General features: G+C 48.4%; 1 protein-coding gene across 1 annotated transcript; it reads left to right on the forward strand.

Moving 5' to 3' along the window:
* The first annotated feature begins 11,855 nt into the window (after positions 1-11,855).
* On the forward strand, positions 11,856-13,442 carry LOC109772090 (cytosolic sulfotransferase 5). Its single transcript, XM_020330790.4, has 2 exons — positions 11,856-12,407; positions 12,738-13,442. Exons 1-2 carry the CDS (start codon positions 11,893-11,895, stop codon positions 13,234-13,236), a joined length of 1,014 nt encoding a protein of 337 aa, XP_020186379.1. The 5' UTR covers positions 11,856-11,892; the 3' UTR covers positions 13,237-13,442.
* Positions 13,443-18,479: the final 5,037 nt, after the last annotated feature.

Consider the following 18,479-nt stretch of genomic DNA (forward strand, 5'->3'; position numbering starts at 1 on the left):
AGCAACTGGCCAGATTGCTAAGTGGGCTATAGAGCTCGGGCCTCACGGGTTGAAATACATACCCCGGACGACGATCAAATCTCAGGCACTTGTGGATTTCATCAATGATTGGACAGAACTACAAGCACCAGAAGAGAAGCCGGATCATACTTATTGGACTATTCATTTTGATGGGTCCAGGCAATTGGAGGGCTCGGGGGCTGGAGTCGTATTACCTTCCCCACGAGGTGATAAGTTTTGTTATGTTCTTCGTTTAATGTTCCCTGCACTAACAATGCAGCTGAATATGAGGCTTTACTCCATGGTCTTCGGATGGCTAAGGAGATGAACCTAAGCCGAGTTAAGTGCTTCGGTGACTCGGATCTGGTGGCTCAACAAGTGTCCGACACTTGGGATTCCAAGGACCCACTAATGGCATCATATCGTCGTGAGGTGGATATTGTTGCAGGCCACTTTAAAGGTTATCAGGTGGATCAAGTGGACCGGGGGAAGAATGAAGCGGTGGATGCTTTAAGCCGCGTGGGTTCCCAACGTAAACCGGTTCCACCTAATGTCTTCCTGGATGTTTTGCATAATCCGTCCGTCAAGCTCCCTGGTGAAGAGGATTTGGCTGTTCCTGATCCGGAGGCCCAGTTGGTGGCGGCTCTTCATGTTATCCCGGATTGGACGGTTCCTTATCTGGCGTATATAAACCGGGGCGAGTTACCAGAGGATGAAACTTTGGCCAGGCAGATAACCCGGTGGTCCAAGTCCATGACTATTATCAATGGAGAATTACATCATTGCAGTGTGACAGGGGCGTTTCAACGCCGTGTGTCTCCTGAGAAAGGCCGTGAAATTTTGCGTGAGATCCACAAGGAGATTGTGGTCACCACGCCGGTTCAAAATCTTTGGTGGCCAAGGCGTTTCGGCACGGTTTATATTGGTTGACAGCTCATGCTGATGCCGAGGACTTGGTCAAAAGATGTGATGGCTGTCAGTAATTCTCAAGGCGCGCTCATGTACCAGCTCAAGAATTGAGGATGATTCCAATCACCTGGCCGTTTGCAACTTGGGGGCTGGATATGGTTGGGCCTTTCAAGAGGTCCAAGGACAAGAAGACCCACCTTTTGGTGGCGGTTGATAAGTTCACGAAGTGGGTGGAGGTAGAGCCAGTTAGTAAGTGTGACGCAGCCACGGCGGTTCAATTCATCAAAAAGGTGATCTTCCGGTTTGGCTTTCCACACAGCATTATAACAAACAATGGTACCAATCTGTCAAAGGGTGCCATGAAGGAGTTCTGTCAACGTGAGCACATCCGGCTTGACGTGTCATCAGTGGCTCACCCCCAGTCCAATGGTCAAGCAGAGAGGGCCAATCAAGAGATCTTGAGAGGCATCAAACCCCGGCTTATGGTTTCTTTGCAACGGACGCCGGGTTGTTGGGTTGAGGAGCTACCTTCAGTGTTATGGAGCATCAATACCACACCCAACAGATCAACAGGATACACACGATTCTTCATGGTTTATGGAGAGGAAGCGGTTCTTCCTAGTGACATCCGTCATGACTCACCTCGTGTAGCTGCTTACGTTGAAGCTGACAACGAGAAGGCACGGCAGGAAGCCCTTGACCTGTTAGATGAGGAGCGTGACATGGCGGCAGCCCGTTCGGCGATTTATCAGCAAGATCTGCGTCGTTATCATAGCCGCCGGGTTAGAACCAGAACCTTTCAAGAAGGAGATTTGGTGCTTCGACTCATCCAGGATCAGACGGACATGCACAAGCTATCCCCCCCTTGGGAAGGACCTTTTGTGGTCAGCAAGAATCTGCACAACGGGTCATACTACCTAATCGATGTTCGAGAGCGCAAAGACTCACGTAAATCGGAGGAGGAGACCAACCGGCCGTGGAATATTGCTCATCTTCAGCCCTACTATACTTGAGCTACAGGCTCTGCTTATGTACATATTATGACATTGTATATATTATGATCAATACAATAAACCGGAACCTCAGCTAAAGCGGGGTATCTATTGTTTTCTTACATCATGTGTGGTTACATGGAGCTTACAAAGCGGCGTCCGGTTTACCCCTTGATTTAGCTTCTCAAAGCTTGATATTAGATCACTTGGGGGCTTGGTCTTATCCGAACCATAGCTACACCTCTTGATCGGCGTAATGCCACAGCATCACTTCGGGGCTTGGTCGTATCCAAACCATAGCTACACCTCTTGATCGGCGTAATGCCACAGCATCACTTGGGGGCTTGGTCGTATCCGAACCATAGCTATACCTCTTGATCGGCGCAATGCCACAGCATCATTTGGGGGCTTGGTCGAGCCCGAACCATAGCTACGCCTCTTGATCGGCGCAATGCCACATCATCACTTGGGGGCTGGGTCGTATCCGAACCACAGTCACACATCTTGATCGGCTCAAAGCCAAATCAATTCGGGGCCAAAGTGAGTGTTGTAAAACAACAGCTCAAACATAGGCACCCACTGAGCACAGCTCACAATGTTTTTTGGAGATTCTTTGCTGTCGAATTTAGGGCCTGGCAGCCCGTGAAAAGCTTCGACTACAACGGTTTTATTTGCCTTTTGCTAAGTTTCTCTTTCTTTTAATAAAATTTGTGATGTTTTCAAACCGATGTTTATCAACCCGGTTAGGCTGTCTACTACAAGTTGTCAGTACATATTCAAGTTATAATCCGGAGACTATCAGCCCGGTCTGGTTTTGACTCAAAGTCACCAGTATGGAATAAACCGGGGTTTATCACAACCCGGAACGGTTTTATTGTAAACCGGCATCATATAATAGGAGTTACTTTTACTCCGGATTAGGGTTATTACCCTCATTACAAGGTTGATCAGCCAACACTATGCCTAAAGGTCACAGGTATCATGTGTTTCCATATTTGGTTATCTTTTACAACCTTGGTTACAAACCTTGGTCATATATATATTTGGGTATCATGACCCGCCTGGTGGTAAACCGCCAGGGCGCTTTAAGCTTTTTATCTGCAGGAACAGATTAAATAAATAGCTATGGATTATGAACATCATATCTTAAGCATGACGGATTAACACGCATCAGTTGCAGATAAAATATGCACGAAGGCATAACAGACCAAGTGTTTTAACTAGCCTATTACAAGGCGTTTCAATGCCCAAAGGGATAATTGTTTCTCACTAAGCATTGTAGCGTGGAATATTAAACCGGCCCCCGGATTATGATTGCTTATCAGCTTGACCTGACGGCTGCGGATCACCTTGCACCGGTTCATCTTCTTCATCTCTACCCAGCGGCTGGAAGTCAATAGTTGTCCAGTCGATCCCAGTTAAAGCTTGGAACACAGCTTCGTCGCTTATAAGGGTTGACGGTTCAATATCAGGGGCATAAGTGTGCTTACGGATTGGAGGGATCAGATTTTGCGCTTCTGGAATTGGCGCCGCAACCCATCTGTTCTTATCATCATAGCTTGCCTGATAGTGTGAGAGATCAACTTCTTCAGCCAATCGACAAGCCAGTGGACGTACTTCCCGGTTTATGGCGCGGAGATCCTCCTGGCCAAATACTGATCTGTCTTCTTTTAAGCTTGGGAAGCCTTTAGCCACGTCCACCGGATCAAGATCAGGCACCCACGCCTTTGCCCGGGTTAGAGCGGTCAGAGCGCCAGCCCTTGCAGCAGACCTCTTTAGCTCTTCTACCCGGGCAGGCAGCATAGATAGCCTGTCTAAGGTATCCTTGATTAACGTTGGGGGTGGCTTATTGTGAGAAGCCGTGCAGATAATTCGTTGAGCGCCGGTATACAGTTGTTCTATCAGCGCGTAGGCAGCCTTCAGCTTCTTCTGAACATCAGAGCCCAGATGACTAATGCGAGTTCCTGCATCATTGCAAACATCAGTAAACCGGCAACACATGGGAAGATATGTTGAAAGTATTAAGGAAAAGATGCTTACCAAACACAGCAGTGGTCATCGCATGTACTTGCCGCTTTACACCAGTCAGCTCGTCTACCACCGGTTTGAGAGCTGCTTTTGCGTCTTCAGCTCTTTTCCGCAAAGTGGATTTCTCTGTGTTCCAATCCGCCCTCTCCTTGGCAAAGCTCTCCTTTAGCTTTTCAATAGCGGCTAAGGCGCTCGTCAGTTCATCTTTTGCTTTAGAAGTTTCGGCCTGTTGGGACTTGATGTTCTCTTGCAGATCAGCGATTTGGCTTTCCTTCTTGCTCAGCTCAGCCTAAGAGACAGATACATAATGAGTTGATAGTACATATTTGAAGTACCAAGCACATAACAAGTTATCCCCTTGATACTTGGGGGCTAATGCATATTTGCTCCTTATCAGACATTTCTACAAGTCCCAAGCACAATACAAGTATTAATCTTGGCACTTGGGGGCTAATGTGTGTTTGCTCAAAAACTGTTGGTATGGGAATTCTTCTACAGTCCCGGTTCATCTTTATAAAGTTAAATCGGCCCTTGGGGGCTATACCGGTGAAAGAGCAGTATGGCAAATTTTAAGGAACCGGTTCATCTTAAAAAGGTAATCCGGTCCCTGGAAGCTAAGTATGCAAAGTTAAGTTATGAAAAAAGTCCCGGTTTAGATTGGTATCATAAACCGTCACTTGGGGGCTAATAGGAGTTGATAAACTGCAATTGGACAAAAGAGAAAAATAGTAGTTACCTCATATCGCTCCTTCATCAAGTTTACCAAACTAGCTTCATAGTCACGGCTGGTATACAGACGGTTCAAGAAGCCAGAGTGAATGTCTTGAGCATTGAGATTGGCGTAGCTTGATAAATCGGCATTCCATTTGCCTTTGCCGATAGCAGAAAGCTCGTCCTTGGCAGTATGCTTTGACAAAGCGACAGGGTTGCCAGGAGTGGTGTGGCCAGTGCCAGTAATCATAATGTCATTGTCTTGGTCATCAGCAGCCTTCGCTGGAGTTGACGATTTATCAGTACCCTTAACCGGACTGGCCGGTTTGTCATCAGTTCGGACAGGGCTGGTTGGCCGGTCTGCATGGCTGGTAGTGTCAACTTGCACTTGTTCGCAAAGGAAGTCATGGTCTTGAGGCGGCGGATCATTAAGCATGTCGTCAGCTTCGGTTTCCTCCAGATTTGGAATTGCTTCCGGTTCAGCAGCTACATTTTCATCAGCCGGTTTGCTTAACCGAGCCTTCTTGCTGGGTCTTGGCTTGGCGCTGAGAAGAGATAGACATAAGGATCAGTACAGTATGTAAAGATAACACATCAAGAATAAAGACATGTGCATAGCTCACCCAGGAACTGTTTTGAGGGGTGGAAGCTGTGTGGCCGATGACTCACCAGAGGATGAGTGAGAAGTACCCTGATAATTTGAATCACACGGGTTAAGAGGCTGGCGAAAACAACCTGCTTTTGGGCATGAAGTATCAATGGGATAAGAGACCTCTGATCGGCGTTTCCGAACCGGACTGTTCGGTAAACCGGTGGAGGTAACTACCTGGCTGCTGTGCCGGGTTATACGGCGAGCCTCGTGCTGCTGCGTCTTCAAAAGAAAGTTTGGGTCCAAATAAGCAAGAGGGTGAGAAAATTTTACTTTCCGGTTTGCTTGACGGATTTTTGATGTTGGCAGAGGATCTGAATCGGAGGAAAGAATGATTACCTCTACGTCCTCAGCATGACTGCCTTCAGCGTCGTCCTGATAATAATCATTGTCAATGAGATGTACGAAAAATGAACCAAGAGAGTCAAGTTCTACCTCTAGTTCCGGATTACCCACATCATCATCAGCTGGTGGATCGAAGGATGCAGTAGTCCTTCTCTTAGCAGGTTTTTTAATAACCTTGGTCTTTGGACGAACTGGCTTGACCGGTTTGTCTTGTGGCTTCGCCGGTTTGTCTTGTGACGGTTTCTTGTTCCAGAACGGATCATGCATCACCCTGTCAGAAAAGAATCACACTTTCAGAGAATATTTGGACAGAAGCAACTTCAGATAAAAAGATTATATGATTCTTACAGCTGGCGGTTTTGTTGAAGGTGCAGAAAGGGAGTAGTCCGGTTTCGGCATAGACAGCCTCCGGTTCGTTCAATATCTTTTTACAGCCTCAGTGACTTCTGCATCTGTAAGCTGAATGTCAATGTGCCGCTGGGCATCCTTCAAACTCCCCGTGTACTCACACATCAAACCGGGGCGCCGGCTTAAGGGCAGAATACTCCGGCTTATCCATCAACGAGCAAGATCAACTCCTGTCAAACCGTTTGCCATGAAGGCTCTAAGCTTTGATAATTGGGGAGCATAGTTGGCCCTTTCTCTTGCTGTCAACCTCTGAGGAAAAGGATGTGTGTTGCTAAGACGTTCAGGGCGGTAACCCGGCAAAGGATTTTCATCAGATGGAGATGTATCCATGCAGTAAAACCAAGTCTGGTTCCACTCTTTGGGGTGACTGTGGAGTTTGGGATGAGGGAAGGTGACTTCCTTCCTTTTCTGAACCGCCATTCCGCCCAATTCCGTATTGGGTCCATCTGAGAACTCTGTGCGATGGTTTAAGTGAAAGAAATCCCTAAACAGTTCGACTGAAGGTTCCTCTTGCAGATAAACCTCATAAAAGACTTGGAAGTGGCAGATGTTGGTTACAGAATTGGGGCCGATGTCTTGAGGGCGCAGTTGAAAATTGGCCAGTACATCCCGGAAATTTTTTGAACCGGGAGGGCTAAAACCTCATCCGAGATGGTCAGCAAACACGACTACCTCTCCGTCCTTGGGTGTAGGAGTACTTTCCGGGCCAGGGACCCTCCAGTGGATGACATCTTTCTTGGCTAAAGCGCCTGTTTTAACAAGATTGTTTACTTGTTCCTCGGTTACTGGAGAAGGAGCCCAATTGCATTCATACACTTGCTTGCCCATGACAATGGAAATCTGAAACATGATTATTGCCGGTTTAAGATTTACAGTGGACAACTATATAGCAGTATAAGGATACAAGCATATTGATAAACCGGAATTGGTTATTCGTAAACCGGAGTCTGACAATGGAAACAGTACAATGATGAAAGCATTGGCGGTTCAACAGGGGACTAATGGTATCTACTGGGTCATCATTTTGTATGTGAAGTTAAACCGCCCAATCTGGTATTAAAGATGTATAAGTGAAGGGAAAAACAGGTTTCACAAGTTGGCATTGTAATTTTGGATCTACTGCATGTCAGAAAATGAAAATATATTCAGACCTAAATATTGGTACCGAAGCAGTCGATGAAGGTTCAGATGGGGTTTTCTACTTAAACGAGATGAGTTGGATATCAAACAGGTGCTAAAACTACTACCGCGCGAGATCTATGTGGTTTTTGGATCTAATCCATGGATATAAGTAAGGATAAAGAAGGGCGGCGAAGAACACTGATGAACGACAGAAACCCTAAGTGCATATCTATGGTAAGAGAAAGGGGAGACTTACGGAGGCTGTCGAGCAGCGGCGGCGCGCGGAGGAGCTCTGGTACGTTCAGGTCGATGCAGCGGCCAAGGTTGGTGCAGCAGTCGAAGGTTGACGGCGGCGGCTGAGGTCGAAGGCTCGGGTGTCGCGAGGATGACGATGATGCGAAGAGGTACGAGGGGAAAATGGAAAGACCCCCTAGCCCTATTTATAAGGGAGATAAACGACAGGCGCGAAAATCTAGGAGCCGAATTTTTGGATATGAGGCGGAGTTGTCGCCTCGATTGTCGGAGGCTCATTAATGAAGGTGGATTATACATAGTTTTAAATAGCAGGTGACATCACGGCGGTTTACCATGATCCTAGAAGATGATGTCACGACGGTTTACAAGATTATGTGAAGATGTTGAAGAAGCAAATTTCTTAAGTATTGAGGATTGACATGAACCAGTTCAAATCAATATGGGGCCTAATGTTGGGGATATTACCACTGGGCGTGAACCGGCCAGGAGAGGCCGGGTTAACCCCATGAGTAGTTCCTCTGTATCTGAAGTACATGAAGACAGACGGTGACGCTTCAAGTAGGCCCAGGGCCCAAAGCCGGTTTAAGGCCTGTAGACATAAACCGGCATTGATATGTAAACTTGTGTTGTAAGATAGAAGTAGCAGAGACCGAGCCGGACACGATTATGAGCCGGCCTCGGATTCTGTAAACCGACGGGCGTCAACCCATGTATATAAGGGGACGACCCGGCGGCGGTTCAAGAACAGACAAGAACTCGAGACTCAGGCAAAGTGTATTCGCTCCCTGGAAATCGAAACCCCATCAATTCCATCACAACTAGACGTAGGCTTTTACCTTCATCGTAAGGGGCCGAACTAGTATAAAACTCTCTTGCGTCCCTTGTCCGCTTTAACCCCTTTAAGCCAACCCGTAGCGATGGCGCCACGACTAAGTCCTTTCTCTAGGACATCTGCCGTGACAAAACCACGACAAGTCCGGTCCTGCTGCCGGGCGCGAGACGAGTCCGGTCTTGCTGCCGGGCACGAGACGAGCTCGGTCCTGCGGTCGGGCGCGAGACGAGCGATTGGACGCAGCTGGGAGAGGGCCAACCCTTCGATGAAGGTAGCGTCCAAATGACGAGGAGAGGAATCGAAGGTCACCAAGGGCGCTCACCGACAGGCCGACGCCGAAGAAGTCCAGCCGCCACCGTGAAACGACCCAGACCACCACCATGCCGTGGCAGCCCACATCCATGTCGGGACCTCGAGGGCCATCCCCGAGCCGAGCACCACCACCCTCGTCACCAAAGGCCGCCGTGCACAAGGTCTGACCGAAGCCCACACCGTCGCCGGCGCCACCACCAGCACGAACCATCACCACCACCACTACGCCGCTACCCCCACCAGCCGACCGCCAAGGCAGGGGGCTGCTACCCGCAGCCCAGGCCACCCGCGATCCGTACCTCGCGAGGGCCAGATCCGCGCACCCCATCGACCGCAGGATTCGCGCGCCCCAACGGCCGAAGACGATGAAGCCGGCCACCACGAGTACTCCGCCACCAGGACGCCCGACACGAGGCCGAAGCCCACCACCACCCTACGGCGCCGGCGTGCCGCCGCGCTGCACCGCCCGTCGGTCAGCGATGCACCCCCGCCCGCCGCCAAGATCCGAGCCGAGGAAGCCGAACGAGGGGATGAGAAAATCCCCGCCGCCGCCAGCGGCGACCGGGCTTCGCCCGACCACGCCCTTGGGCGGCGGCGAGGGAGGAGGGAGAGGTGGAGGGGGGGGCCTGGGCGGCGGCGACTAGGGTTCCCCCTCGGTCGCGCGCGGGGCGACGCGAGGGGGAGGAACGGGTCCCACAACAAGACTGGCTTGCAGTCCCTGCTCTCACCAAGCCATGACTCTGCTTTGGTGATTTCAGATCCCGAAGCAAGCGCACAAGGAGGAGGTCACCACAGGTCCAGGTGCTTGCCCCTTAATTTGGTTTTGCTCCTGAGTAGCTACGAGGTCGATGGAGAAATGAGTAGTTTTCCTTGCCATTTCAAGACAGGTACATATGTTGGCTGTTCTTTGGATTTAATTGGTAACAAGGCGGACACCTCAAGTTTAAGATCAGACCCAACTCATCATATCTGCTCCACTAGCTAGGTGTTTTCCCTCCCTGTTGTCATGTTAGACAGTTTCAGTCATAGACAAACATAGGTGAGAAGCATACTCCCTAAAAAAAAGGTTAGAAGCATATTTTGTACACGTTGTGACCATTTCGTAGTATTTCTGTTTATAGGCCACGTCCATGTATCAAGTCAACTGGCACGTTTTCGCTGAATCTGTTGGTAGATTTAATGAAAGGAAAGGCGAAAAGGCAAGAATTACACGTCGCATAAACCTGTCTCCCTCTCTGTTGACGGCAACCATTCTCTAGGCATTCTTCCAACTTGCGCACGTGTTGATTACTTGATTTTATCAGACAAATCAGCCAAAGAGGGGGGGGGGGGGGGGGGGAGGATCACGTCGTAGAGCTAACAGTTGGTATCAGAGCCATTGGGATCATACGAAGGTCGATGGTGGTAATCAGCGTTTGGCAGCGGCGATGGTAGATACGTCTCCAAAGAAGAGCGACAACAAGAGTAGCAGCGACAGCGGTGGAAAAGTAAGCATCCCAGCCAGCCAGGAAGATCAACCTCGACGATGAAGGCATCATGGTGCTTGATGCTCCATCAAGAGTCACCAACGTGCTGGCCCAGTATCCGATGTTGACGGACTTAAATTACTCCCTGTGGGTTGTTAAGATGATAGTGCTGATAAAGGTTCTTTGGGTCTAGTTGGCGATCAACGGCTCCAGCAAGTACGATCAAGCAGTGGATGAGGGGGAGTTCAGAGCACTCTCTCAGCCCGTTCCGGACCATGGAATGCTACAGTTTGCGGACTACAGTACCGCATAGGAGGCATGGGAGTCGATTCGTTGTGCATGGGTCGGCGAGAAGTGAAGAAGGCGCGCGTGGGTCATCTGAAGAGTCAGTTCGACTGCCTTAACATTGTAGACTGCAGTATTGCATACTAGTGCGCTAGATTTGATGATTGTACCATTTTGTAATTATGAAAAGAAGTCGTCTACATATGTGTTTTCAATGAATTTGTCTTGAAATGTTTTTATGAGATTAAGTTTTAGGGAATCTTCTAGATGAAGAAAATTTTAATCTCTTAAATAATTTGGGATTATGTTTCATGATATCTGCTGGATGAAAAAAATCTTTATATTTTTTGACCTTTTCGAGAGAATTTTCGGACTTTTAGTCTTCTAGAAATGCTCTTATCAACTAAGCGACACAATCCTGTTTTTTCTAAAGACCATTGGAATTGTCGACCCGGTTTGGTGAGTTGTTCTCGACAAGGATATCAAAGCTTGGCAAATAAAACTAGCATTTGTTTTTTTTTTGCATTGGAGTTTTTTGAACCTTTTAAAAAGGAAAAGAACACACACTAAATCAGTATTAGAGTTTTGCATGCCAGGTAAACTAAATTAAAAGTTATTTATGGTACAATTTATGTCATTTATGTTTCCTCTATTTGAGAAATTTAACTACACTAGGTATCAAGGTCGCCGATCCAACCCGAGGAGAGGACCGTTGCAGCCAGCTCAAGGCCCCCAGGTTAGGGCCAAGGATCGGTCACCGCCAAAGCTACAACAACACTGTGATCACCCACCGCCTCCTCTCCTTGATACCCACATAGCCAATACAGGAGCCACCAAGTGTTGTCGCTTTGCTCACCACAGAGCCAATCCGCGCAACCTCACCATTGGGGCGTCGCTGCGACATCCGAAGCCCTGCCCCCACACCACGCAAACTTACGTCACCGTCCAACGCCCACCGACAAAGGGACGAAAACCATCTTGTTTTTCCATGCCTGAGATCCCAGCCAACCTTCCCGGAGAGGTCAGAGAGGGGCCACCGTGATGATGACGCATGAGAGGCAGATCTGCAAGCGACCAAGAAAGAGGGGCGCCGCAGCCCACCTGGCCGCAACACCCACGACCCCCGTGCCTAGCATCCCGACGTCAGCGCCAGCAAGGGCGCCGCAACCACCAACCACTGCACCCGAGCAAAGCCAGCGCGCCTAGGGAGGGACCACGAGCGCACTGGCCATGGATCCAGAATGACAACAACCCAGTCACTAGAATCCGGGGCAAGCTCCCATGGGCAGGGGCATGACACATTTACATTACCAATCTGTGGTTGGATGGTTAGAATGTCAAAGTCCTAGTGCTCGTATTTTTATAGATTTATTTCATATACATAGCACGTTAAAAAATGGGAGCAGCAAATCCGACGGCCATCGTTGCGTCGTGCGCTTATTTATTGGTATATAATATCAGATGTGGCAGTGTCGTACGAAGATCATGCTGTGAATAGGGATGCGTGGTTGCTAGGTGCGGTGGAGGATAAAAGGATGCTTGCTGCCGGTAGCTGGTCTCATCACCCCATTCAGTAAAATGGCTGGTACCGAAACAACTAGTCTCCAGGTCCCCATGGCGTTCAAGGACGCCGACGACGGCACCATCCCAGTGCGCCCTCCGACCGAGTATGCCGCCGCCGTCGCGTCCCTCCCGACGAATCCTGCCAGCAAGCTCAAGTTGCGCTGCTACCAGGGCGTGTGGGTGCTGGAGGACTGGGTACCCGGCATCATCGCCATGCAGCGCAGCTTCTCAACGCGCCCCGGCGACGTGGTTCTTGCGAGCTTTCCCAAGTGCGGCACCACTTGGCTCAAGGCTCTGATATTCGCCACGATGGCCCGCGCCGCGTACCCGCCGGCCAGCCCCGCCCACCCACTCCGCCGCCTCAACCCGCACGACTGTGTGATTCTCTTGGACAGGCTCTTCGCCGTCGGCCGTGAGGCAGTGTTGGAGAGGCTGCCCTCGCCGAGGCTTATGTGCACGCACATGCCTCTCTCGGTGCTGCCGCCGTCTATCTCTCGTGGACCAGACTGCAAAATTGTCTACATATGCAGGTATTGTTGTCAATGTTACAATAGTACATATGTTTACATGATTTTTGATGTTTTACAATTAGTTTTATGGTGTCCCTCCTGTTCGATTTCTGTTACTTTTGGTGTTCTTTGTACTGCCATTGCAGTTGATGAATAGAGGGGAAGTTTTTCTAGAAAAAAATGCATACTTTCTCCCTAGAAGATTTGGTTGCTATATATATAATATACCATTGAGTTTTATACTAGTAGTAAAGCTTTCGGTTAACATATCTGGAAGAGATTTCTAATTTCTTAAACATCTCATGTGTTTGGGTTGGGATGTGAATTTTTAACCAAGCCGCTGATTGGCAGGGATCAGAAGGACATGGTTGTCTCGATGTGGCACTTTGTCAAACGTGCTCAACCTGACATGTCACTCGAAGAGGTGTTTGAGACGGTCTGTCAGGGCACATGTTTTGCCGGGCCTGTCTGGGATCACATCCTCGGATACTGGAGGGTAAGCAATGCAGAGCCAAATAGAGTGCTCTTCTTGACTTATGAGCAGATGCTTCAGGATCCGGTTGACAAAGTCAGGAAGCTAGCTCAGTTCCTCGGGAGGCCATTCTCCGACATAGAGGAGGAGGCCGGTGCCGTCGCAGAGATCGTTGAGCTCTGTAGCTTTGAGAATCTGAAAAATCTAGAGGCCAACAAGAAAGGCTCCCAGGGGGTGTTCCTGAAGTTCCCGCATGACTCGTATTTCAGGAAGGGGGTGGTGGGAGATTGGGTGAACCACTTGACACCTGAGATGGCTATACGTTTGGATGCCATATTCGAGGAGAAGTTCAACGGATCAGGCTTGGCTCTCTCGTGATGCTAGCTGCCTCTCCTCTTCGGCAATGGCGGTGTTCCTCATGCTATGTCGTCTATCTTTGTTATGCTATGAATTGTTTTTTCTCCGGTGTTGTAGTATCTTACCTATATCGTCCTGCTGTTCCAAATAATCCAGATCTTAAATCATTGTGTATGCATTGCAGTTGTGATTTAGGTCAGTATATGTACTGAATTATTGTTTACTTCCAACATAATTTACTTCTGGTTTCGGAAAATACAATTGTGTGTCGACCTTGGGAGGACCAGCTGGAAATCCACGTACGGTAGGCGTCTCATTTGCCTGTATGGTTTGGTTTTCCACTTTCCCTTGCGTGCCGACGATGTGGCTTTGGCAGGTGTGCTCTTCTTGCGTTCACTCCATACATGCTGCATCCATATAGAGTGTGGAAATCGGAAACGAGCGCCTCTCCTGTTGCCTGTGAACATCATGGAGTACCTTGAACAGTCGAATGGATTAGCTACCACGTGCGTGCACGTGCGATTTGCTTGGGGATGGAGAGTGTCGGGAGAAAGGATTTACCGAGAGCGGTAGGTACCGGCAAGGAATCCATTGTTCCACATTGCTTTGAGGTGCATGCGGTATTTCTACATTTAAGACAACACATTTTATATTTACTAGTAAACATGCCCGTGCGTTGCAACGGGAGAGAAAACTAACATATCCACTAGAACGTTCATCTGCATGGCATGACGACATCTGAACGGTGGCACCTAGTAACGACACTCAAGCCGAGGTCTAAATAATGCATACCGGTAAAGCTGGTCAATTAGCGCGCTTGTTTTTTTTTCTGTTAAAACATCAAATTAATAAAGCAGTCCTGACAACATCTAAACGGTACGACCTCGTGGCAACACGCACACCAGGGTGTAAAAGAAATTCATATAAGTGAAAAATTTCTCAAATAAATAAATATAAGTGAAAACTGCTCACTTATTGCTTGCTTTTTCTGTTTAAAAGTCAAGTTAATAATGCAGTCTTTTGCTTTATCTCTAAACATAAATTTGGCAGCCTATTTGCATGCAGCAAAGATGGAGAGAGTAGAAAACGAAACAAATGGCAAATGCAGCCTATTTCCCTTCTTTAGGATTTGTTGGATCAAATGACAAAGTAGTTGTGACCCTTTCTATTAGGCGTGGGCACCCATGCTGGTTTTTGTTGGTACTTAAAGCATGCACTGGTAAGGTACGGCAGCAACGGGTGACGAATAAATTGAGTTTGTATTTTCAAAAGAGAAAATATTAACCATATGTAATATGCAAATATAATTTTTAGATCTTTAATGGTCAAAGCAAATGTGCCCTTGCATTGCAACGGGAAAAAAATACTTACATGTTGTCACTTCTCTTTGCCCCAGCCGATAGCACACAAGCCGTGCATGTGCTGACATCACTAGTGCAGAACCGGGCTTTAGCGCCGGTTCGTAAGGGCCTTTAGTGCCGGTTCGACAACCGGCACTAAAGAGTGGAGACTAAAGGCCCCTCCCCCCTTTACTACCGGTTCGGCACGAACCAACGCTAAAGTGTCACCACGTGGCACGAGCCAGGCCCGGGTGCTGGTAGACCATTAGTACCGGTTGGTAGCATCAACCGGTACTAAATGTTTTGGGGGGTTGGTTTTAATTTTTATTTTTTCATTAATTTTGTGTTTTCCATTTATTTATTTATTTTTGCTGATATTTTACGATACTACATATTGTACACGTTATGCATATATATAAATAGATTTTCTTTTAGAACCGATCATATATATATATATATATATATAATCGAATGTCTCACAACCACCATTAATTATTCACACATACACATGTATATATATATATACAATTTCTCCTACATGTTGCCTTGGTGCCTTCGGAGCACGATGACAAGTGGTTCATGGGGGCGGTAGCGGGTAATAGTATTCTCCTTTGGGATCTATGACCTGGTCGAGCAAAAATCCCGCTATTTCCTCTTGAAGTACTAGTATGCGCTCCGTTGTTACGAGCTGCTCCGGCACCTCTCTGAACTGTTAAGAAGGAAATCAATATGCATGTGTATTAGTTGTGTGACTAGATATCCATAATGGTGTAAAAATTGTGAATAGTGTTCTGACAAACGTACCTAGTCCTGTCTTTGAGATCTGCTCCTTTCGGACGCCATCATGCGAATGTTCTCGCAAACGTAGAATGCACACATATCAGTCCCCCGCGCCTGCTTCAGGGCCTTTACGAGAATTGAATTTAATCAGGTAATAATTAATCAAGCATGATAATTAATTAATGATATTGAAACAAGAATTAAAGAGATGTTTTGGTGATTGTAAGGGCATATTTATCCCTAAGGTGTTTTGGTGATTGATGACAATGCTTTTGCGGACTAATCGTGTGCGTTGAGTGTTTTTCAGAGATTCATTCTTTTGGGCACGAGACGATATCCTCCCCTCGGAACTTAAAGCGAAGACGGTGTAGTCCTTTCGGATTAGTTTGGTGGACTAGTTTCATAGGGATCACCGTACTATCAAGAGGGGGTCCGCTTTGGAAAGGCTAGGGCGGAATCATCACGTACACTTCCTTTGCCCCTCCCTCCGAGCCTTTCCGTTTCGTTGATGGGCTTGGATTCTCCTTACTTTGTGCCCTCTCTGGTCCCAGCGGTAGTACCGCGGGCCAGAGCGGTAGTACCGCTTGGGTGGTACAAGCGGTAGTACCGCTCCGGAGCGGTAGTACCGCCCAGAGCAGTAGTACCGCTAGTAGCTCCGTGTGTGTGCTATCTCTGGTCCCAGCGGTGGTACCGCGGGACGGAGCGGTAGTACCGCTTGGGTGCCACAAGCGGTAGTACCGCTCTGGGCGCGGTAGTACCGCTCCAGAGCATGAGTACCGCTGGTGGCCCCAAGCCGTAGTACCGCTCTGGTCTCGTGCTAGTACCGCCTCGATTCGAGGGCTCATTTTTCGTGTCGGGTTTTACGGTACTGGCCGCGGCTGTGGGGGGCCGTAGTACCGCTCCTGTGCGGTAGTACCGCTGTGGACCAAGCGGTAGTACCGCGCTTTTGGGCGGTAGTACCGCTTAGTGTTGCAAGCGGTAGTACCGCTGGCACAGCGGTACTACCGCTCTCTTCGGGGCAGAGGGGGGGTAACGGTTGGTTTGTTCCCCCCACTATATAAAGGGGTCTTCTTCCCCAAAGTTGACTTACCTCTTCCCCAAAAAGCTCCATTGTTGCTCCAAGCTCCATTTTCGCCCGATCTCTCTCCCTAGCCAATCAAACTTGTTGATTTGCTCGGGATTGGTTGAGAAGGCCACGATCTACACTTCCACCAAGAGAAATTTGATTCCCCCACTTATCCCTAGCGGATCTTGTTACTCTTGGGTGTTTGAGCACCCTAGACGGTTGAGGTCACCGCGAAGCCATAGTCCATTGTGGTGAAGCTTTGTGGTGTCGTTGGGAGCCTCCAATTAAGTTGTGGAGATTGCCCCAACCTTGTTTGTAAAGGTTCGGTCGCCGCCTTCAAGGGCACCAATAGTGGAATCACGGCATCTCGCATTGTGTGAGGGCGTGAGGAGAATACGGTGGCCCTAGTGGCTTCTTGGGGAGCATTGTGCCTCCACACCGCTCCAACGGAGACGTACTTCCCTTCAAAAGGAAGGAACTTCGGTAACACATCCTCGTCTCCACCGGCTCCACTCTTGGTTATCTTGTTCCATTACTTTCGCTAGTTTACTTGTGTTGTTTCTCTTACTTACTTGCGTGCTTGTTGTCGTTGCATCATATAGGTTGCTCACTTAGTTGCATATCTAGACAACCTATTTTGATGCAAAGTTTAATTTAGTAAAGAAAAGCTAAAAATTGTTAGTTGCCTATTCACCCCCCCTCTAGTCAACTATATCGATCCTTTCAATTGGTATCAGAGCCTCGTCTCTTTATTAAGGACTTTACCGTCCAAAGAGTATGGTTAACGTCGTAGACCGTGCGGAGGAGCACTCCGGTGAAAATCCTGTCTCGTCTACGGGAGATGGGGGAACCGCGGTCTCTCGTGAGGAGTTCAATGTGGCGTTGGACACATTGAAAACTTCCATGACGACCAAGGTCGAAAGCATGTTGAATAAATTCTTAGAAGGGCTTAAACTTACAACCGCACCGTTGAAAGTGGGTGATCCCGCTAACAAGGTGACGGATGCTACCTCCGACAAGGGGGAAGCTTCGAGCGAGAAGGCTCCTTGTTCTAGTGATAAAAATGGCACCGGCATCTTTGCCCATGTGGAACCTCCACCCGTCTATGGTGGACCGCTTCCTTCCACTCATTTGAATCATGCCGGCCCGGCCCCTAAGATTGAGAAGAATGTAGATTTTGATTCTTGGGTCTATCGTTTTAAGCGTCATTTAAATCATGTGAACACTAACCTTTGGAGAATCATTGAAGAAGGCTTTTATCCGCATGACCGAAGCAACTTCACTCCTAGAGAAGTGGTGGATCATCAATTCAATGAGAATGCTCTCTTCATCATCCAAGAAGCAATCCCGCCCGAAGATCTTCCTCATCTCCGGCCTTACACCGTGGCCAAAGATGCTTGGCTCCAAGTTGTTTCCCTCTATCGGGGAAGCGCAAGCATTCAACGCTCCAACTATGAAGTGGTGCAAGATGAAGCCGACGAGTTTGCAATGAAAGAAGATGAAGAACCTCGTGAGCTTTTTCGGAGAGTGACCAAACTTGCGGTCTCTCTCCGAGATCATGGAAGTAAGGACACGGATGACAATTGGATCAAGCGCAAATTCCTCAAGGCAATGATGCCCTACCACAAAGCCATGTCCTCTGTAATTCGTCAAAGGCCGGACTTCCACACTTTGTCATCAAGTGAAGTGTTAGATGAGTTTGTTGCTATGAGCATCTTGGACAAGACCGCCGACAATGCGGTCCTTCGCTCTCAAAGAGTAAAGAAGCCCAACCTTGCTCTAAAGGCCAAGGCTAGTATGGAGGAAGAGGATGAAGAGGAAGAAGAGGAGGGCAACCTCGAAGATACGAAGTATGCCTATCATGAACACATGGCTCTTGCGTCAAGGCAATTTTGGAGCAAGAAGAACACGAGGCCAAACTTCAACAAAAGCAACTCAAGTGGCGCAAAGGGCAAGCAACGGATGAGGACTTGCTTCAATTGTGGCAATGTGAGCCACTTTGTTGCGGAATGCCCTTACGAGAAGAGGGAAGACAATGGTGGCAAGCTCATTAGAAAAGACAAGGCCAAGTCGTTCCC

This window comes from Aegilops tauschii, chromosome 7 (genome assembly GCF_002575655.3).
Source record: "Aegilops tauschii subsp. strangulata cultivar AL8/78 chromosome 7, Aet v6.0, whole genome shotgun sequence".
In the NCBI taxonomy this organism is placed as follows: domain Eukaryota; kingdom Viridiplantae; phylum Streptophyta; class Magnoliopsida; order Poales; family Poaceae; genus Aegilops; species Aegilops tauschii.